This window comes from Chelmon rostratus, chromosome 14, assembly GCF_017976325.1.
Source record: "Chelmon rostratus isolate fCheRos1 chromosome 14, fCheRos1.pri, whole genome shotgun sequence".
Lineage (NCBI taxonomy): Eukaryota > Metazoa > Chordata > Actinopteri > Chaetodontiformes > Chaetodontidae > Chelmon > Chelmon rostratus.
The window spans coordinates 15659085-15682473 of NC_055671.1; the positions used below are offsets into that span (position 1 = coordinate 15659085).

The window sequence follows — 23389 nt, forward strand, 5'->3', positions numbered from 1 at the left end:
GGGAGGCAATACACACCAAAATCAAGTCAAAGAAAACACTGTCAGCATGTTCTGATAGGGATTATTAAAACTGAAACTCCATTAGGCTCCACTGTAATCACAAAACCTGAGCAAATAAAACCAAAACTATCTCCGCACCACTAAGGTGATTTAAAAAATGAACTGTGAACTGACACTTTAATCCTAAGAAGCAACAGTTTTCTACCTTACCCTGCTGATTTAGACTGTAATATTTAAACTAAACTCAAACATTAACATCCAAAATCAAATCAAAGCACAAAATAAGACAAGACAGTGTTTTAACTTCTTTAGAAAGTGTTTATTTAGTGCATTTCTAGTTTGTCCACAGCGGGAACCAAAATATTAAGTTAATCTGTGCTCCCATTGGTTAAACTGGTCTGGTCCAACACCATTGGTCCACACTTGTTCTGGTGCAATACTATTGGTCCAGTAGTGTTCCGACACCCTCACATTGGTTCACTAGTGTTCTGGTATGACACTATTGGCTCACTAGTGTTCTCTTTTGGTCAGGAACACATAAGACCAGAAAAAAAGGACCTTCAGCATGCTGCTACTGAGCAGAGGTCCACAAGCTTCCATGCAACAACAAACAAACAAACAAACAGCAAGGGACAACAACAACAAACGGAAAGATAAACAACGGCATTGCTTGTAAGAAGTAAGCATGGAAGCATATACAGTAAACCTTATTTTAACCTGCTAAAGCCCTCAGGAGGTTTGTCTGATATACAACAGATCTTAAAAAGATAAAATCCCCCCCACCCCCGGACACATGCGTGCGCACACACTCGCTCTCACTTGCCCTCACACACAACACTCCTACTGCAAGCACAGCGCGTACTTGACCACTCACACACGCACACGCGCGCACACACACACACAGGCGCACCTGCATGCAAACAAATGATCAGTCCTCATAAGTACAAGGAATACGTTCGTCATTTTTAAAAATATGACTTAACCCCATGAGCTCTGTGTAAACATAGCGTACGGTAGAATAGATAAGGACTTTCTTCCTTCCTTTGTCGCTCTGTCACTTTCTTGCCACCTTCCTTTTCACTGCAGTAACTTAGTAAGTTAATACTGGGACTCTTTGGTTCTCTGTAACAGTCTGTTTATCTGTGTGACTGACTGACTAACTCTCTCCATCCCTCTTTCCTTTCTCTCCCGCCCTCCCTTGTTCTCTCTGGTTATGATACAGCAGGAGGAGTAGTCAAGGGAAGAGATTCACAGGTCCTGTTCCTCTGCAGACCAGAGCAGCGGAGCCAGATGAATTGATTGTCCTTGATTTATTTACATCACAGTCAGTCACAGTGGGCTCCGTTGAGTGGAAGAACACATTCCTGTCCTCCTTCATTTTTTCTCCTCGCCTCCTCCAATCCTCTCCAGCCTGATGTGTGGGCATGTCGGCCTGAGATCTGTGTGTGTGTGCGTGTGTGTGTGTGTACATGTATTACTTATGTTGTGGGGACATAAATCTGTTTACACAGTCACATTGTGGGGACTCACCTTCCTTATGGGGACAAGTCCCCATAATGTAAATCATTAAATTTTAGAGTGAAGATTTGGGGTAAGGTTGGGTTACGGTTAAGGTTATGGGTAAAGGATATGGTTGTGTTTAGGGTAAGTCTCCAGGAAATTAATGTAAGTCTACGTAATGTCCCCAAAAGTGATAGAAACATGATTGTGTGTGTGTGTGTGTATCTGTGAGTGTGTTGTGGGTGGGGTGGGGGGCTAGGATAAGTCATCGTTGCTGGGTGACTTCCCTCCACCATTAAGTAGGGCCGAAGCGCTGCGACTCTTGGTCGGCGTGCCGCTACCTGACCGCGAGAGCTCTGTCAGGTCATGGAGGGACGGCTCCCTATACATGGCCACTGCACACACACACACACACACACACACACACACACACACACACACACACACACACACACACAGGACAAGAATAATTAATTACATTTTTAATTAAATTGTTGGTCTTAACACACGTTTGCTATGCACTCCTTGTTCAGGCAGTGAAGTCCATTTAGTTCCCCTGCATGTAGATAACTGAGAGGCTTGCTTCATTTCACAGTGTAATTAAATTTGGTTTTAGAACAAGTTCTGACTGTCAAAGGGGAATTTCAATGCTGAGATAGGTTTTGTGATATAATGAGCCATAAAAACATAAGCAATGACAATCTCTACTTTTTTGGCAGCATAAAATAAACAATGATAAACAAAATTTCCTTTCTGAAATGTTTTGGTTTGTTATTTCCCCCCTTTGTTTAGGCCCACTCAGAGGCAGCACAAACAAGCTCCAATGCAACATTACCATAAAGAACCATTTAAGTTGCAGGCCTGTTAGCAAACAGTTGCCTATTTACAGACACAGCAGGTACGGAGCAACATTAGCATTTATTTGGAGTCCTGCTTGTGCCCATATAATGAATGTAAGTCCAATATTCGCTCTCCTTTTAGCTCTGTTTTGCTCTCCACTAATTACTTCGGGAAATATCTGATGTTCCGCTGTGTTTGCCAGCTAGTCACTAACTCTGTCTGTCTGCTGTTAGGAGCTGGGCAGGTATTGTACAGTTGACTTTTTGAGCTTTTTCACTGAAAACAGCAGCCATTCACATACAAGCAGTCATGTGATCCATTGTTGATACATAAATATTGATTAAATCTTTATTTTTCTCTGTTTTTTGTTCTTCATCACTCTATTTCAGAATTATTTTACACTGTGTATTCACATTTTAATGTGTGTGTTCTTGCATTTATAGTGTGTTTATAGTATGTAAGATCTTTTTATATTAATTTAGAAAAGACGACCTTAGGACACTGATTGTAGGTGGGTAATAGGCTGTAAATTAGCCCACCAAGAGAGACAGTTTCCAGTATTCTGAGATTATTTTCAGTTGATAGCGTGAGTTCATGAAAAATGTAGTCTCACAAACATAAAAAAGTCATAATGCTGTACCAACATGAGACACTGACATCTATTATGAACATATGTTTGTGCATATGGTATGCTGAACCTACAGTGCAGACAGGCTGCATTTTACACTTATCATGGGGACAAAAAAATGTACAGAACCCTTTTACGAGACAGTAGTATTTGATTTTAGTGCAGCTCGTCTGCTTGGTTTGAAGTGGGAGAGGCTCCGTTGGAAAACGGTAACGTCGTTTATTTCCGTGCACCAATCAGTCTGACGGGGTCTGTCTGATGACAGTGGCGGATTATTTGCAAATGTTGCTAGGGAGACGCCACTGACAATCAAATCTGATGAACGCACACCCACAGAGTCCTGATGAAGCCAATTAGTTTTTGAATATTAAACTTATTAAACAATAATTAAGGATGTTTTTCTTAAAATTAACATCAATTGCGCCTTATTTAGTCATGAATATTTAAACATCCCAGTTTTTTTAAAGGGCTGGAAAACCTATTTTCTCAATCAGCCTCCTGCTATGTGATGGGATCCTTCAACAACACACTATTTTCTGCCAAAGTTAGCAGAAAATAGTTTAGTTATTTCTCTGTTTTCTTGCTTTTCTCCATGCTTTTCTCACTATTGTGAAGTTAGCAGGGCTCAGCTGTTGCATATTTCCATGCACCGCAGGTTTAAATGTTTTAATCAAAAAGTTAGGAGAAATTTGGTGCTGTTCCTTTATGTTGCCAGTTCACTGTCTGCTGAATCTGATCAAACCACACCTACACAGTCCTGATGAATCACATTAGCTGAGTCTATGAGTGTGAGTGTTTTGTGCCTCCAGAGGGAGCTGTGTGAAGTCTGATAAATTGCCTCAAGTGATGTCACTTGTGTCAGTGTTGGTTCAGGCTGACAACTACAATGTGGCCCGCTCCCCGTCTCTGCTTGAGGCCAGAGACTTGAGGCTACATTAGCAGCTACTAGCATAACACACCTGAATCTCTGACTGAACTGTTGGTGGTCGCTAGCATTGTGGGTAATATAGGTGCCAGGTTTTTGACAAGGCAGAAGTATCCATGGAACAACGCTAATGCTAAATCAGTGGAGTACTCTTTAAAACTCTCAGTAAATAATGCCTGAGGTGTTTATGTTTCTGAGCTTTAACTCTGCTTGTTTAGTCATGAATATTTCATAAACTCCAGGATCTATGAATATGCAACAATGTTTAATTTAAAAGCTTAAGCAATAGACACAAGTTTTAGTCTTAAGTTTTGTAATCTTACCTTTGAGCGGTTTCGGTATGAAGTGTGCGGCAGCCTTGTTCTTCTTGACGTGGTTGCCCTTCATGATGCCACCCTCCTTGTTGAGTCCCAGGTACCACGCCCGACCTGAGGCCTGCTGGCGGTACAGCATGGAGGAATAGGTGACGTAGTAGTTCTCAAACACCGACTCCTTGAACTTACACTCTGGGGTAAAATGTTCCTGAGGGGAAAGTGTGACAGATATTAGAACAAATCGTAAAAGAAAGAGGAGAAGAAGGTGATTAAGGAGACATGGAGGGGTGGGAGTGTTAGCTGCAGAGAGGGAGTAGAGTCACAGAAGGTGTGAGATTGTAACAGCAACTCCATTAAAAAGTGTTCAATCATTCCTCCACATTGCCATCAGTGTATTCATCCATCAGTTGGTGCGCTCTTTGAATCATTATCTCGGCCGGGCTGTAGTCTCCGAGAACAAACTGCACCAACTTAGGACAGCTGACATTTGCATTTCCTTATTCCTGCATCTCCATAGCAACCGGCTACTCCCTTGAATACCAACCAGCCCGCTGAGAGAAAGATGGTGCCCAGGATGCCGGGGGAAACGGAAAGATACAGAAAGAAAGCTCTTTCTCTCTGTCATCCATTAATCTTGTATGTATTTTGATTAAGTATTGTCTAAGTATGATCTACAAATAGATTCAATTCGAACAGTGAGTTTGTATCTATGAATATTTTATGTGTTTGTGTGTGTATTCTGCATTTAATATCAGGTGAGAAGATGAAACAAGCAATACCAGCGTTCTGACAGAAGCCAAGACAACCCAAAGCATCGCGGTGTGGACATGATGGGCCAGATATTGTGGTGGCATACGTGCCTGCAGAGGTGTAGCAGCATGGCTGTTATTACATCGAGCTGTTACTTTTCATCTTTTGGCCTCGCAGCCTTGTTTAGATTGCTGGAAGTGTGTGTTATTTTTGTTGATTCTTTTTTGTTATTGCATCTACACCGCCCACTCTCACCGCTCAACAGGAACGTGTGCACGGGGTGGCACTGGCCATGCCTGAAATCTGATTGGCCACTTCATTATACCAAAGTATGAATGGCTTTCTGCCCAGTGAGAGGTGGGAACTTAGTTTGAACCAACTGTTTGACGCCTATTTTTGAATGTGCATTGTCTTCTTTTGCATGTAGCCTACTTTTTGAGGTGCAATTTCTTTTTGAGGACTTTAGAAGCTTTATATTATATTTGTATGCTATCGCTCTGCTGTGAGTAGGTTGTTGCTCCACATTCCATTAATCAGTCAAAAATATAAATCTCTTATACACGGAAAAATCTGCAAAAGGCCTTAAACGTGGACCCTCTGCCATCACTTTGACTGTTTAAAGGCCTTATTTGAGATCTACTAGTAATCTTCATGCCACTCCTGTATAAGTCAGTGCCCCACTTGTGCCACCCCAGTCAGAACAGCCTGGGCACGCCACTGCCACTCAAGGGCTAAAGTGAGGCACTTAATGCACTGCACTGCAGCCAACACTGCGTTCTGGCCCGTCTGAGAAGATATACGCACAGGGCTGGATGGATGTGTAAATCTATTTGGGAAAGGCATAAAAATAAATTTCGGGAGCGTGCGTGTAAATGGACACAAGGCAATCTTCCTATCAAAGAATGAGTGAAGGGAGATAAACAAAAGGAGGCTGGAGGATGATCTGAAATCAATCCTAAGAAGCCACAGTATCAGTGGATAGATAAGAGAGGCTCAGACACTGGATTATAGCACCCAGTGGCAGCTGACTCACGAGGCAACACTGTAGTTAAAGTATTGACGTGGTGATAGGGTGATAATGAGACTGGTCACACTGAAAGCTGCTGCTTCATTACTCAACCTGACCCAAAGAGGAGATTTTAGTCTCTAATGGTGTGTAATGATGATGATGATGATGATGTCCGTGGGTGTAAGATGACCTACAGAGGTGTAGAGAAAGCCTTCGTTGTTCATTGCCAGATAGAGTTTGGTCTGGACGCCCTGGATGGCCACCACACGAAGCCCCACTGGGATCAGGTTGAACACAGCTACGTGCACAAATACACGCACACACAAAATGAACACACAAGCACACACACACACACACACACACACACACAGCAAACAAGCAGGCACTCACACAGTGAACACAGAGGGAAACAGAGAGAAAATCCTCATCAATAACAATGTAGCATCTGGTATGATGACACCTCCATTTTGTCACAGAGAAGCTATTTTACAAGGTCATTCTGGCGCTAAGGCCACAGAATTACACTAATGATTTAGCTCCTGATATTAAGCGTGGGATGAAAAGGGTGAGAATTATCAAAAAGGTTTGGCGTACAATCGGCAGCACCAGGAACAGTTTCAACAAAAAAGCCACACAGTCAGAGTTTTTTCTACTATCATACATCTAAATATTCCTCCTGCAGCTACAACTCAGGACTGCACGTTCAGCTAATCTGTTAACTATTCTCTCTACTCATCATTTAGCCTATAAAATGTCACAAGGTGGTGAAAAATACCCAACACAACTTCCCACACCCAAAGATGACACATTCAAATGTCTTGTTTTGTCTGAGCAACGGCCCAAAACCCAAAGAGATTCAGTTCACAACACACTGACTCATTCATCAGAGGCTGAAATCAGAGGAAGTGTGGCATTTTGCTTGATAAGAGACTGAAGCCATGATTGAAACGGTTTGAACCAATCAACTAATCGATCAGGCGACCAATCAGGATTTCAGGATTCATTTCGGCTTTTGAATGGGTAGAGTAAAGAGCATTCCCAGGCTGACAATGGCTGTTTGCGAGTTTTACACCACAGTTCATAGACGTAAACAGCTTGAACAATTTTAAGTTGTTCAGGTACTCTTAATACGTGACAGTGAATGGGACATTAAAGCCGCACACTGTCTTATTGAAAGGCATTTGCAGCCATGTTGGATGAACAGATAAAGGATCCACAGTAGATTTATCGTTTCATCACACACATATTTGTTGTCATTGTTGTTTTCCCCGGTGGTTTGCATTCAGTCGCCACCATCAAAACAGTTATTTATTCCTACAGTAAAAGCTCAGTGGCAGCGACATAATTATTCCGGACAGTTTGATGAGTCAGGCCCTTGTTTAATTATACTCATTTAGCCAACCATGTTCTTTATAATGACTGCGGTTATATTGAGACGTGGATTACATGGATTATCCATTCAAATCCAGCCACGGTCGACTGGTTTCATCTGGGTAGGCGTTTACATGATGTATACACCATATAATCATCTCATTACAGAACACGCTTCCTTTGTAGCCACGCCGCTCTCTTTGTGTACAACAGTTGGTGGCCTGAGGAGTGGCAGAGATTAATGTGTGGCGCTGGCAAACGCCGACTGTGCACGAGGAGGAGAGCGATTGCCGTCTGAACCACAACAACGGAATTGAATTAGCCGTATCAATCACACACTGCAGCATGTGCGCGCTCGTGCAGGCGAGAAGGAGAACGAGATAGAGCGAGCGAGGGAGAATTTGCTCACCAGTCCAGTTTGACCTTTCATTATGTCGCCCATTTGAACGCTGCATCCTGTGGCGATTTAATCGATTTCTTTAACTGGGGAACATTTAATGCAGCTGGACTGCCACGTTGCTGTCTGACCTTTGGGGGAAGAGCCTGCACCGGTTTACTAATTAAATGATGTTGCTGAGTGACTGCTTGAGTTAGAATTCCCACATCAGACAGATTTCCACAGGGTGACGTTTATCACTAAATTGGATTTAAACTGGTTTGGAATGATAACTCCAGCGGGTATACGGAAATTAAACTAAATCAGATCTCGCTATATAATGAGCCTTCAATATATTGCAATGTACTATTGTACCTTGAAGTAATATTGAACTCAGCTGAAAGCTTAGTTTCAGCCTCTGCTGTGCAGTAATATTTGTTTATCTTCTTTAATCTTCCTTTATAAACTCTGAAGATCCCAAATTGAGGTATTAAGATTGCATATGAGTCAACCTGTGCTCCTGCTGCTGCTCAAATATTGTCTTTCCTTTGTAAAGAAAGACGTTTGTCATCTGTTTTCACTAATTCTGTATTTATGTGCTTTATACCAGGACAGACAAACTGTTTACATGCATTTTATAGACTGTATTTCTAATTGTTACCAGTGTCGGAGGAGCACACATTCATTTTTCCATTTTATGGTGACCTAAGTTCTCTAACGCTGAAACAATGAGCTCAACAATCGATGAGTCAAACAACAGAAAATTAATCAGCAAAAATTACAATAATAATCAACTAAATGTTTCAGTCACTTTAACAAGGGGGAATAAAGAACATTTGCTGATTCCAGTTGCTCAAATGTGATTATTTGATGCTTTTTTTTGTCATATATAATAACATATAGAATATCTTTGGGTCTTTGGATCAAACCAATTTGAATGCAAATTGAAGATGTCTTAGCTTCTCGAATATTATGATGAACACTTTATGGAAAACAATGAATAAATTAGCTGAGAAGGTTATTGGCAGGTTAATCAATAATGAAAATAAATTATTTGGCTTTTGAAATAGGAGAAAATCATTATGGAAAAACGTGGATGGCCAGTGTTCTTTTCTGCATGTCCAAAGGTCAGAGTTAGACTTACCGTAGGTGCTGTCTTCATCCTTGGTTCCATCAATGGTGCCATCTGGCTGCATCTGCAGCTGGAAGCCCTGGCGACTGGAAAGCCTGGTCACAATGCCCTTTAGCTGGGGCTCTGAAAGGGGGGGAGGAGAGGAGGCACATTAACTGCATTCATTCCTTATTGCTGTCATGTGATCAAATCCAGCAGTCTCCAAGAAGCCGGAAGTGTCAGAGGAGGAGAAGCTGTTTGTGTTTCCAATCAGTGGGCCTTGAGGGCCCAATATCGATCCCTGACCCCTGTGCATTGTGGCGCACAGCAAAATCAAAGAATAACTGACAGATGTAACCTGTTAGGAGTAGTTCAAGTGCTGCTCGAATTAGATCCTGTTTTTCTGAGATCTCCATCAGCTACCACACACATGCTGCTACAACACTTTGCTGCGGGACGAGACAAAGTTATTTACATGAGATGTTTGTGGTGTCATGCAACAGGATTAATTCCTGAGCCGATGCCAGGAGACTGTCCAGAGGGTGACGAATGATGAAGTGATGAAGGACCTGCCTCAGTGAGGAGAGAAAATGGTGTTGGTTGGTGGTGATGATGGTAATGATGCTGGTGGTGGTGGTGGTGATGGTGAGATGGTTGAGGTGGTGGTGCAGCCAGTGGCTCCCCGACTTTCCTCTCCCCGACTCTCAAACCTGGTGGTCGCCTTCTCTTCCGTTTCTTCCTCGATCCAAACAATTTGACACGCGAGAACACATTCAGCTTGCTCGGCTTCTCGTTTGCGCCTTTGCTGTTGCTCGGGCTGCCGCTGCCGCGGCAAGCATTCGCCTTCTCCCGCTCCCGTGCCTGCCGCTTCTGGCGGATCAGGGAGCTGGCGATAGCCGCTGCCCGGGACATGTTCCCCCGGTGGAGTGAAACAAGGCTGTGCGTCCCGGTTGGAGGGAGGGGGGTTCGCGGATAAGGCGGTGGGGTGCGGGGAGGGGGTCTACACCACCCACGACTCAGTTCGCATCACACACCGGCCGCTGCAGTCTCGCAGATATCCGTGGTTTTAAAAAGCGTCCAGAATCCTCCATCGGTGCGTCCGGGCGCTTCATGGAAGTCGTTAAACAAATCCAGTCATGTGCCAGTGAGTGAGCGTTAACGACACCGCCTCACATCCCCCAAAGGGGTCTGAGTGGTAAAAGCTGTCTGCTCCCGGCCCTCAGGTAATTCTTCTGGCCGTCCCGAGAGAGCGTGGAGGAGGGAGACGGGGTGCGTGAGGATCCGGTCCGCGTCCAAGTGGCGAATCAACAGCTTGGGAGCTGGTGCGAACGACACCGGCGGTTGTTGTTGATGATGACTGCAGCTGCCTCCTCTGCTGCTGCTGCTGCTGCTGCTCTGCACCGCTCCCCCGGTGATGCCCCGCTCCTCGACGCTGTCCGTGACACAAATGCAGCAGCCGGAATGTTTGTCAATGAAACAGTTCGGGACTGGTTCAGCGGGAACGGAATCATGATGCAGCCGTGCCGTTCATAAAAGTGCTGCAGCCCTGCCCGCCCCGAGGAAGAAAAACGAGGTGGTGGGGGTGTGATGGACGTGGGGGTGTATGTGTGAATGTGTTTTGCGTGTGTGTGTGTGTGTGTGTGTGTGTGTGTGTGCGTGCGTGTGTGTGTGTTGGGAGGGGGTCAGTCGGTTTGGGCAGCCCTTTCTCATAGGGCACCTGTAACCCTGAGCCCCACGTGGCATGATATTTACATGTTCGACTGAATACTGATTAGTGATAGGCAGAGAGATTGAGAAGGGGGAGATGGAGGGGAGTGGGGGGTGTAATATGGGAGGAAAAAAAATAAAGTGTGAAATAAGAGGGAGGGGGAGACAGACAGGTGAATGAATGAGAAGAGGAATAAAGGAAAAAGGGGGTGGGGTGGGGGGATGAGATATTGAGTGTGAGAGAGAGAGAGAGAGAGGCGGAGAGGGAGAAAGAGGGTGAAGCTTGTAGAAAACACAACCTACAAATGGATTTGGAAAGAGAATGATGAATGAAAAAGAGGAGGAAAATATAAAGAGAGGCAAGAGAGCAAGAGAGATATACAGTGCTGAGTGTATGAGGGGGAGAGAGGGAGGAAGAAGAAAGAGGGAGGAGAGAAGGGAATCATCCATATAGGAGAAACATAGAGAGCAAAAGAAATGAAGTGAAGGGACAACAATGGGAGAGAGAGAGAGAGACCTGGTAGGTGTGTGTGTGTGAGAGAGAGAGAGAGAGAGAGAGAGAAAGTGGAGAAAGAGCAAGGAGGGGCTCTCATCTTCTTTTGGTGCAGAGGTTCACCACTGCTGAAAGGCTGCAGCGTGCAGGCAGGAGGTGAATAACAGAGGCAGCGCTTCAGTCGGGATGAGCTGTGTCGTTCCGCCTTTGCTCCCTTTTGCATTCGCACCAGAGCAGGGGCGACACGTTCAGCAGCAATCAGCCAATTCATGCATGTCGGCCGGCCACAGGCGGCCCCCCGGGGAGACAGATGCACAGCTGCCAGTGCCAGATACAGCTGCAGTGGCGCATGGCAACTGCACGTCCGAGTCTTGAGGAAGCCGAGGCGGTGGACAAAGAGCTGAATGGCTCACAGCGGAGGTCGACCTGTGGCACCTGGCGCCGGGGCGGCAGGCAGAGCCAGTGCATGCTGCTCGACAGTGGAAAAGGTAGTGAAAATCGATGGCTGGAGAGCGAGGGGATGTGGTGAGCAGTAAATTACATGGCCGACGAGGAGGCAAACTCAGTAAACTGCGGCCCCACCGCGAGAATGAGCCAATGGGTGGAGGAGAAAGTGATGGACTGTGGACAGAAACTGGGGTCAGGACCTGGTCACTGATGTGGAGCCTTTAGCCTTTGTCCTTGACTGAAGGAGTTGAAGTCACACCTATGGCCTTCCGGTTAGGTAAGACCCTTGCAAATGCACAGATGTAGGATACAAGATTTCATAACCAATCTGTGATCCAAAGCATCAAAATATGAAAGCAAACAACCGCTGGAATAAATGACTGACAGCTATAGGTCTAGTCAACTGTCATTTATGAGATCATTTAAACACCCTGTGCTCCAAAAGGCAAAAGCACACAAACTAGAGGTAACGAAAAATGTAATATACAAACACAAGCTGCAAGGAAAACAACAGATACAACTGCCAGTTCTCACAGTTTGCCTTAAATCAGCACAATAGCAAATTAAAATGTCACGAAAACAAGCAAGTCAGTAAGTGGCTGAATAGGAAGACCACTGAACAAATAAGCAGAGGGAAAAACTAGGATTCATATTCAGAATTTGAGAAATATCCCAGGATAGCCTTGATTAATAACTGAATAAACAAATTAAAGTGTGTATGTGCAAACAGAATCATAAAAGTGGCCTAAACGGATTAGATTGTTGCATCTGTAGCATCAAACTAATCAATACGAGCTGTTGCATCTGATCTACTTGATGATTGAAAGTATTTAAACTTGAGGTTTGGTTGGAGCTCTGTGGCGCCCCCTGCAGGCAGTATGGCTTTGAGACAAGAGGTTGGAGAATGCAGAAAGTATATTTACAGCAAGCATCCATGGAGGGCCCTTCTGTCTAACCTTGAATCCCACTTAGAGAATCATCAGCCTCGCACTAACCCAGCAGCATGCGGCTGCAGCAACTGCAGAGGCATTTAGAAGGTGAAACACCAAAAGCAGCAGTGAGCGGTGTGATGCATCCGCTATTAAACTGGTGTTTTTTGGGGGCCACTTTGGTTCAGGTAAAAAGTCATTTTTGGTTCATCTTCTTCTGAGCGAGGGTGTAAGAAACCGCCCTGCAGGCCGACATGGATTTGGACAGTAAAGGGATTAGTCCGAGCGCAAAGTGCGGAGACTTGTGATTCAGTGTCTCTGGGGGCGTTGGTGTTAAGAATGTTGAGCCAATTAAACTTAATCATCGCTTCCAAAATGAGGCGTGAATGTGTTTTGATTTTTGTTGAGTTATGTAATATTTTAAAAGTTTTTTGGGTTGGGAAATCTTCCCTGAGAGCGTGAAGGACACGATACAAGTTCAGGATCTGAGTTCCTAAAATGCTTTCAAGGTGAATTTATTCTCAAGGGCGCAAAGGATACAGCAGAATGCTATTCAAAGCCTCGATTACAAGGTCGCTCCTGTAAGTCTAGGAGGGTTTTAATGAGCCTGTTTTGCTGTGAGTGGAGCAGAAAGTCTCATCACTGGGCGCGTCCGGCGCTGTTTTCAGCATCACGGACAGCGCTTCACGTTTTAATTGCGTTAAAAAGACTCGTTTATGTCAAAATGATCGAATTTTGTTAAACACAACTTTTATTTAAAAAAAAAAAATCAACAATGAACGATATAAGGACCGAGCATCAGCGAAAAACACCATGGCAGTATATTAGAAAAGTTCCGTTACAGACTTCAAGAGCGTCTGTTGACCTCTTTGTACCTAACTGTATATTTATCCATTCAGCTGTTACCAAAGCATATTATACACAGTGTTAGACTAATATTCGTACAGCTGCCGTTAAGAATTTTGCAACAGGATTACCACAGGCCGGCTCAAATCTCGTTATTTCACACCAGTCCTACCTGAGGTCGATCGGCGGAGAGGGAAGCTCATGCTGCGCCCGTGGAGCTCCGGAGCATTGTGCTCATGGCTTTTCGCACTTCCTGTTGTGAGCTGCTCCACGAAAAGAGGAGGAATTACCTTAGTTCAAGCCGGAGAACTCTCCACGGCATTGGATCCATTAAGGCCGCGCACATGGCGTTGACGGGAGATCATTACAGGACATTAGAGGCCATTAAGCCGTTGGAACCGGTCATTAATGATTCATCTCAAGGCCCCGCTGATCTGGCACAATAAGAGAGGGAGGGAGCCAGAAGGCCGATCCCAGATCCAAGGATCTATCGAGGAAGATGCGCGCGTGTGTGTGTGTTTGTATTTGTATGTGTGAGTGACATCAGAGTGAAACAGAACTGTGTCCAAAGCAGATTAACTTTCACTGGAGAGCACACAAGCTTAAATTTATATCACTGCACTTGGAGAGACTCCACTGGTCTCCAGGAACCCCTGCAAACCAGCTTCTCTCCATAAACTTTATCCAGAAGCCTAAACATGACAGCCATGTATTTCTCATTTCTGTGTGCTTTTGTTAACATTAAGAAACATTTAACTGTTCTCTGTTGCAGTGTCAGTGTCAAGCTGCCTTCTGTATTATTTTCATCATCAATTAATCTGCTGATTATGTTGATTAACTGATTTAAAAATGACCTCACAGTTTCCTAAATCCAAAGGTGATGTCTTCAAATTGCATGTTCTCCACTAGAACCGAACTTCAACCAACTTCAGTTCCATGTAATATTGAATGGGACAAAGAAAAGCAGCAAATTGTTTTGAGGTTTAATCTGGGAATATTTGGCATTTTTGCTTGAAATGTAACTTAAAGGATTGATTAGTTTTCATTTCAGGAGTAGTCAGGTAGTCAGATCTCTGTAAAAGCTGTAAAATGCTGTGAATTTGTATTAAACTTAATGACTTATGCACCCAGTGCAAACAAACTACCCCCAAAATCCTTGAAGGTCTTTACCCATACACTTTCTCCAGCCTAAAATTCTTTTTATTCCTCCCATAAAACTATATTTTTTATTAAAAAATTTAAATTTAAAGATCTCAAACTTTTCGAAGATACTAAAAGTGTCGGGTTGAATTTTGCAAAGCTGTGAATGAAATGATGCACTCGATAGCGAGAGCATTTCTATTTGATGGAACAGTTCAATGGTACATCGTATTGCTTTAATTAAAAGCTGGAACAAGATGATACAGATCATATATGGTGCTTTCACACTGGACTAAGGTGAATTAAACTACCATCATAAATCATAAACAAATACAAGTTATAACCCTCATCTACAGTGCCTTGGAAAAAAGTAAGAACTTGTGAAATGTCCCTGATTGAAAGGGTTTTTAACATAGAGACAAACTCACAATACACACACACACACACACACACACAGACACACACACCTAATGGCTTTGCATTATATCTCTCAGTGGGTCTGTGGGCTATCCTCAATGCACACCCCCATAGCACATTACATAGTAAGCACACTCAGAGTGATGTTGCCATGTAGTCCAGAATTACACACTGTAGACGGCCACATCTTATCAGCCCATTACACTGTTGTGCTGTTACAGTGCTTCCTGTGTGGCAGCCTGCTCACACACAGCAGCATCCATATTACTGAGACGACACAGAAATTATTACAGATTGCAGAGTGTCTATACACTGCGGGGCAGGAGCCTATAAAAGCCGCTGAGGGCAGTGAGGCAGGATGTTGCTGGAGAATATGCACACTCAGCAGCTTCAGAAGTGAAGTTCATACAAGAAGAAACATCAAAGTTATCCTTGCAGATAAATGTGCTTCTCATTCGGATCTGAATCTCTGTGGGGCTGCAAGAGACTATCTTTTAAGGGAAGCAATGTTATTGTTGCGTTTGCCCACATAATTGTATCATTATACTGGCTTCCTGTGATCAGGAAATGACTCTATTAGATCAAGCTGATGGGCTGACTGGGCCACTGTATGCCTGTGTTTCACTGTGCTTCTTTCTGTCTTTCCTTCTTTTTGTCTCAGCTGAACTGAGATCACACATAACACCTCCCAGAATAGCTTTGTAGCCTTGGCTTGAAATAGAAAACAGCAAAGATGCCAGCAGGTATATTTTGTCAACGGCTCCCAGGCCAACAGCCCAGGCAGGCACTGAAGTCAATTAAGAAAAAAAAAAAAAAAAAAAGCCTTGCTTGTGTTTCCCCTCAGATTTGGAGGCCATCAGCTGTCATTCACTAACTGTGATTTGAATTATCGGCCACCAGATGGCGCCATATTATCAGATAACATAGAAAAAGGGGAGTTTGTGTGAATAGTGAGAGAGCATGAGTCCAAACACACAAACACAACTTAACACTAACTACTACTACAATAATAATAATAATAATAATAATAATAATAATATAAAGCTTTTATCAGACCTCATGACTTACTACAGAGAAAATGTTTTGTTGCATTAAAAACGTCCATCACATCCCTGTCACATTGATTGAATGCCCTAAAGCTGTCACAGTTTGATTTCTATCCGGAATCCCAAGTGTCCCAATCGATGACAGACCTCATCTACTGTAGCATATGGCAGGACAAAAGGTTGACACCTAGAGCCACAGCTAAGGTGAACACATCTGACACGAAATGTTTTATTTTTTCCATGGTGCAGTCATTGTACTCATTGTACAGTCATTCCAATACAAATATTCCAGAAAGTTTTTTTTTTTTTTCTGTCAGTGAATGTTTCACATATGTGAAAGCATCATCTTGGCCCTTTCAGAATCTAAATACAAATTTTTAACAAAACTGTGCACCTGTTGTGTTGTTGTTGTTGTTTTTTAATCTGCCTATTTTTCTCATAAAGTTTTTTTCTCATGACTACATCTAAATATCTTAACAATTACTTGATACTGCACCATGTAGTTAATCATTATTAAAGGGACAAAACATATAATGATGAAAATAAGTGTCTACAGCCTCACTAGCAGCTATGGGTGGCTGCATTATAGCCACAGTGTTGCTTTGACTAGGTTTGCAAATACTATTTTTTCAAAATAACTTATTGATTTATTTATGTTACTTATTTATATTTATGCTCTCCAACCCCTCCAGTCCGCATGTCAGTGTCCTTGGGCAACATACTGAATACCAAACTGGTCTACATATGTCAGTGGGGATAGATTCATCGTGGGGCGCTTTAGACGAAAAGCAGTGCATGATGAGCAGGTCCCCCCCCCCCCCCCCCCCCCCCCACGCCGGCCTGTGCCATCAGTATATGAATGTGTGTGTGAATGGGTGAATGTTGACTTGTTGTACAGTGCTTTGAGTTGTAGGTAAACTAGGAAAGAGCTGCTAGCACTGATGAAAATAATTTGGGTCATGGTGGTTGACATCGGCTTCCATATTTTTTAAAGAACTTCAATAAATGTAAAAATAAGCAGGCGATTGGGTCTGTGAGTTTCGTGCTTGTTAGTACTTCTGGTGCATTGTTGCTGGACTATAGGCTGATATCACACACACATCAGTGAAACGTCAGATGATTTTCAGTGACGAACTGGATGTTGCAGTGCTGACCTCTACAGCCATATTGCTGTGTCACAATCAGGGTTAATTAATAGTGTCTCTATGGTGAATCCTGTCCTGCTGCTTATTTGTGAGCCCACACACACACACACACACACGCACACACACACACACACACACACGCTCGCTCACACACACACACACACACACACTCATCACATTTATAAGCCAAATCTCTTTAAGAACAAGATGTTAATGAGTTCTTGTTCTACCTCAAACTTAATCCTTAACACCACCATTATTATATACAGAACAGTACAAGGTGACATATAACCCTGTATGTCTGTCCAGCCAAGAGGGAGTGAGTCTGAACTAAAGATATTTTAGTCGGAACGGACTTGACATATTTCTGCAATTGTAATTCGAAACATTACTGGTGTCTTTTGTCTCTGTTAGTTTGTTTTTTTTTAAGTTACTGACTCAAGAATTTAACTATTCAATGTAATGAATGTAGCCTCAGTAACTGCTCGTGAATGTTTGTTTTGTATACTCTTTACTCATTACTATGTCAGTATAAATAGTTTAGTGTTACATTAATCATTAAAACTACACATAAAGTAATTTTTGAAGCTCAAGCTTCCAGTACACTGAGTTAAACAGAAAGACACCAGTAATGCACTAGAGCTTCAACAAATCCTGTTTTACCTAAAATGTTCCATTTTGAGACTACTATGGTATGTTTTGAGACTCTGTACTATGCTGCATTATACTGAAAGTTGTAATACTGGTTCACTTTATTTATGTGGCAAATACACTACTATATACCATAAGGCGTTAAATGACCTGCGCCACAGTGTTAACACCAATAACAAATCATAAGTTCCACTGAGGCAGTATTTATTACAGGACTGTTGTATTGAAGTCCATTCCAATGTGCAGGTGTTATTATTGTTCTGGCCTCTCTGGGATTTATTGTCTTATAAATCACCCCCTCTTGTTTATTGGCTGGGTTTTATTGCTTTTTCTGTTTATTGATGGGTTTGCTTTGCATCCTTTAAAGGGTTTTTTTATGAGTAAATGTTACCATAAATAAGGTTTATTACTATTCTGCCACCAGCAGTCAGTTCTAGTTAAATATTTTGTTGCTATAGCAACCCCTACAGGCACAGTTCCATAGCAGCCTGAGTTTACTGACATCCAGCTCTTTGCATCCAGCCTTTTGTCCCACCTGTGACCAAGCAAGCATTTATCCCCTCCTCAGATGTCCTTGTTGAAGTTTTATCTGTAGGTACACTTTTTATTATTTCTCTTTTGTGAATAGTAAAGTCCAGTAGAAAAAAAAGAAGCCTGAAATGCCTGTCCAGGCAGACCCAAAGTAAACTGATAGCTATTCGTGAAGGGGTTGGACTGTATGCATGGTTTCGGTTCCTTTGAAGGTAACACTCTGAACTTCCCCAGCTGTCAGAATCAATGTGAGTGTTAATGGATTTGTGTAATAGAAGTCTGAACACACTGAAGTGGAAGGGTTTGTTTTTTCTGCCCGTGGTATTCTGACATTCATGTTTTCTCGAACGGTACATATAGCTGTTATATATATACATATATATAATAATATATATATATATATACGTACATATAGATGCTATATAGCCAAAAAAAGCCAATTTACTATATGTTTATCGATGTAGATATCTGTATTTTATTCATGAAATCTAAATTCTGGCTGTATATTAATATTTAAAGTCATCTGCACTCATCTGCAAAACCAGCTGTGATTGGCTCATTCTTCACACCAGAACTAGAGAAGGAGGCCCTTCTTCTTAACTCAGACTTTTATTGGCTTCTCTGCTTGCTAGGCAACATATGCCAGATCGTGATTGGTCAAGTGAGGTCATATGAAACCTGAGACACCAGTAAGTAATTTCTGTATATGGAAAACACAGAAGACAAGCGGAAGTCTGCTAATTTGAAAGCAAAAAAAAAATCTTTCTGTGGATTGTTGTTATGTTTTGGACTAAATATTTTTACTGCAGTAGATCGTCTGGATCTTTGTTGATATTATGACACCATGTTTGTCGGCGTGTTATCAATCTGTAGATCACTGAGAGACATAACTGATGAGTTACCTCAATGTTGCATCAATTGTAAAAATGGTTGTTTGTCTGTTGTTGCCATTTATTGTGTCCTCTGTTGTGGTTGTATCTTGAAGTGGTTTGCACCAATTCATGAGAATCTTAGCTCTCTAACCGTGTATGTGTATACACATAAGCGTTGTGTTTCTGTCTATAGACAGAAAGAAAAATAAGATACAGGAAATGCTCCTGCGGCCTGCGGGCGGGCTGTGGGAATGGCGAGGGGTTTTAACAGAAGTACTTACCAGACCAGACCAATATTCAGTAACCTTGAAGTCTTATCTCTTGTAAAATAAAAAACCCCATTTCATATGAAGCATAAATCTCACCTTTATGGCACTTGTTTGTTTGTTTTCAAGTGTCGAATGGGCTCCTTCTTGCCCCTTTGTGGCCATTGGCCAATTTATAATGGGAAACTTATTTCGACACAAAGTGAGATTTATGCTTTAGTGTTTTTTTGTTTTACAAAAGAAAAGACTTCTCGGATAAAGGTTGACTGCAATTGCCGACCTCCATTAACGAGCAGTCGTGCACAGTCGTTCTCTATGGGATGCAAAACGTGGATTATACTAAACCATCTGAGGCTATTGCGTTGCTAGTGCGACATTCTGACAACAGTTAATTTCCTGTCGGGCTAACTTGTGGACTTTAAGTGTGCAGTTTGCAAGATTAATTACTAAAATCTAATTTGACAGGTAATCGATACTTTTGTGAATCATTGCATTGTTACTGTATTAATCCATTTTCTCCTCCATGTGTAGCTCTTGTTTAAATAATGTCATTGTTTTCTGGTTTGTAATCACTATCATTGAATTTACTGTCCAGTAGTCAGCACAGTTTGTCACACTTAAAAACGCCAACCTGCGTCCTCAAACTTTATTTTCTTACTCCACAGCTGGGTTTGGTGAGTGCAGCAGATTTACAATGAATTAAACTCCTACAGTAGTCATGATAAATGAGTGAACTAAAGCCTCCACTTGAGATCACTGGAATAAATCAACAATCAATAGCAATTTCAGATTTTTAGGAAAAAAAACATGAATAAAAAACATTATAGATACTCACTGCACTTTCATTAAAACCACGCACGCCACATCTTTCTGCTTTTTGTGAATGAGTACTTGTCACGTGCATACAGTATGATGCATGCTCGCGCTCATCTTGCGGGCGACTCCCTTTTTTTTTTTTTTTTGTCTCCATGGCAATAATAGTTTCCCAGTTTCCATTGCGGTGTATCGCGCGTCAATTTTATTGCTGTCCAGAGGGGAGAAAATGAATGTGTGTGCGCGCGCCGCTGAAATGGGATGTGGGAGCCAGTAAGCCCTCTGTGGGGGAAGCACGAGCCTGTGTCAGTGATTGTGCGAGCTCGACGTACAGCGATTGGATGTTTCATCTTGAGCACAATGTAATAAACACCGTGAGAGGTTTACGACCCCCTTCCTGTTTCTGTAAGAAAGCTACAAGCTGCAAGACCCGTACAGAGAAAACATGTAGTTTTCAACGTGCACATCTATAAAAGCAATTTCCTGGAGGGTGTTTTTACAGCCTATAATTTGGAACATATATCCAACGGTTTTAAAGTGGTCCAGTTTGAATGCCCAGTATTTTGGATTGTGGGGACAATGGGAATAAGTGGCCAGTATTCTGATCTCAGTACAGCTTCAGCCCTCATTTGTGCTGACAATGAATGAATGCATGAATAAATCAATAAGATCACATCCCTCCTTCTATCTGACGCGGGTCCATCATCACTCACCTTTGGCGGCATGGTCTTTATCCTCTTTGCCTTTAGTTTTTCCGCTCATGGAGCACCGCCGCCGCTGCTGCTTGTTGAATCAAACTTCAGGTGAGAGATGCAGGATCCCGCTTTCACTTTTTCATCCTCCTCAGTTTTTTACTCCTCTTCTTCTTGTTGTTCTTCTTCTTCTTCTCCCTCTTCAGCAGTCCAACTCTCGCACTCCTTCTCGCCGTCCCTCCTTCTGGTCTGTCCCTCTCTGCGTCCCTCTGCACAGCCCGGCTCCGTTTGAGAGCCTGTTGTGCCTGGATGTCACCATAAACCAGCAGGAGCGCTCCCAGTCGTGCGCGCGCAAAAACGGCACTCGCTCGCGCACATTGAGAGACAAAGACAGATGACACGAGATTGTGCGCACGCAAGGCAAAAAAAAAAAAAAAAAAAACCTCTTCCAGTTTCTCGTCAGACATCCTGTAGGCATTATTCGAACAAGTAAAGATGCGTCTTTCCAATGAGGCTTAATTAATGGTTGGGAATGTTTTATGGCTCCGTTTTGCAGCAGGTTGTGGAAAACCCTCCTCCAGCACTGTAGACCTGTAAGGCCCACTGTTGCAAAAATACAACATCAGTTTTAGCTATACTAATAAAAAATAGCTTTTTTAATTTTTTTTTTTTTTTTTTTTTAAAGACCACTTTTCATAGTCAGTGGGCCCTATTGTTTAACCCTGCAATGCTATCGGTTGGTAAATGTGTTTATTGGTCTGAGAGATCAAAACCTGCAAGATTTGGGGGTACATGGGCCTTAGAGGGCAAGACCTCCAAACTCCTCTTATTGACAAGGTGTTAACATTTACAACTGCAGACTAAATGGACTTGTTTTAACATTTAGTCTTTTAATAACATTGATGATTGCAGGTGAGTGACCAGTGTTCTCTGTTGGCTTTTTAGAAAGCATGAAATGACCAGTCACCGTTTATTAATGACTTCGTATGACCTATTTGTATGGTGGATTATTTGAAAATGAGACATGACTCCTTAAGTCATGAATGAGTAACTGATGTCATGCATTGTTCATTATTTTGCCTTCAAGAGCACTACAATCATCTGCTGCTGGTCATTGGAGGTTCCCAGTAACAGCCGAAAGAAAATTAGGGATGCCAGTGTCAATGTCAATTACGTCTCCAAGCTCTGGAACACACAACCTATTGATATCAGGCGTAATATATATAAAATGTTATTTTCCATCCTATCTTATGCATTCTTTTTATCCTTCTATTTTCATCTTTACTTTTGTTATTTCACAATTATTGTGGGTTTTGCGCTCCATTTTATTTCTCATTAATGTCCCTGTTTTTATGTTCATTCGATATCTTTTTATGTGAAAGCTGCATATCTGGTAAGAAAGGTGCTATACAAATAACATGGATTATTATTGTTATTATTATTATTATCCGTTCTTCCAGTAAACTGTCACTAGGACAAAAAGCTGTCACTCTGTGAGTCTCTATCTAAATACTAGGGTAAAATCGTCTTGTAGTAGGATGCACACTTTAGCTCTTGCTGACTTAAAGAAGGTCACCATATTCACAAGGTTGTCTTCAATCCGATAAACATAGATCCATCTGCAAACTCAGCTGTCTAACACTATGCAAATGAGGCAGTTTATTGATCATTTAATCAATCTGTGCTGGAAAATAGCTTTTTTACTGATGCAGAAGTAGGATACACACAGATTTTATCCTGTGTCAGTGTGTTTCAGATTATCTGAAGTCCCCTCAGCAATTATACAAGACAGCTTCATGCTTATTTTGGGGTGAAGTGCATTTTTCTTGAGGTAAAAAAGGGATTGTTGCCTGCCACCTTCTTCTTTATTCACCCAGTCACTGTCATTCACTGATGAAATAACAGTGACGACGTCCATGAAACTGACAATGATATACTGTATTGTCCTGCAGGAACAACAACCCCATCACACAGCCCTGTTTCTAATAACAGCAAAGTGTTAAACACCATCTTCTGTTCTTTTCCATATCTGCTCAGTGTCAGACTCTTTTTCCTACATTCTGATTTACACTGTTTTCCCTCCTCTCTTCTCTTCTCTTCTCTTCTCTTCTCCTCTGCCTGCAGCACCACTCGGCTCAAGTCCATTTGACAAGACCGTCCTAAAGGCTTCGGTTTGTTAGCATGCAATGTGAAGAAGTTGGGTCAGAGATAAATTTAGTTTCTTCTGTTAACCTACATCAGGCAGTTATATGGCACAACAGGACTGGCCTGCTGGAAGTAGCCCCAATTTTGTTTGTTTCTTCCGACTGTCAAGAATTCATTTCAGGAGACATGCAGACATTTTGAGCAGAGATGGAAGTTACGACTGTTACAACTGCTTTTTCTGCAGGAGGAAGGTGAGGTTAAAGAGTTGTCCCACAGACAGGTTCTGTGTGTCCTGATTTGTACTCTCAGGATGTAAGAGTGTGACTGAATTGTCTTGTATATATGTAATTAGTTTTTAAGTCTCTCTTGCAAAAGAGATCTTGATCTTAATGAGACGTCTGTAATACCTGAAGCTTAACTTATTT

General features: G+C 42.4%; 1 protein-coding gene across 3 annotated transcripts; it reads right to left on the bottom strand.

Annotated features, from left to right (window-relative positions):
- Positions 1 to 1755: 1755 nt before the first annotated feature.
- fgf13b (fibroblast growth factor 13b) lies at positions 1756 to 13449 on the bottom strand. Of its 3 annotated transcripts, none has more exons than XM_041952008.1 (5): positions 13419 to 13449; positions 8858 to 8968; positions 6161 to 6264; positions 4217 to 4415; positions 1756 to 1895 (listed from the first exon to the last, which is right to left on the bottom strand). In XM_041952008.1, exons 1-5 carry the CDS (start codon positions 13447 to 13449, stop codon positions 1756 to 1758), a joined length of 585 nt encoding a protein of 194 aa, XP_041807942.1. The 3 variants fall into 3 exon arrangements, with proteins under 3 accessions (XP_041807942.1, XP_041807943.1, XP_041807941.1); XM_041952009.1 differs by lacking the exon at positions 13419 to 13449 and adding an exon at positions 10160 to 10172; XM_041952007.1 differs by lacking the exon at positions 13419 to 13449 and adding an exon at positions 9535 to 9736.
- Positions 13450 to 23389: the final 9940 nt, after the last annotated feature.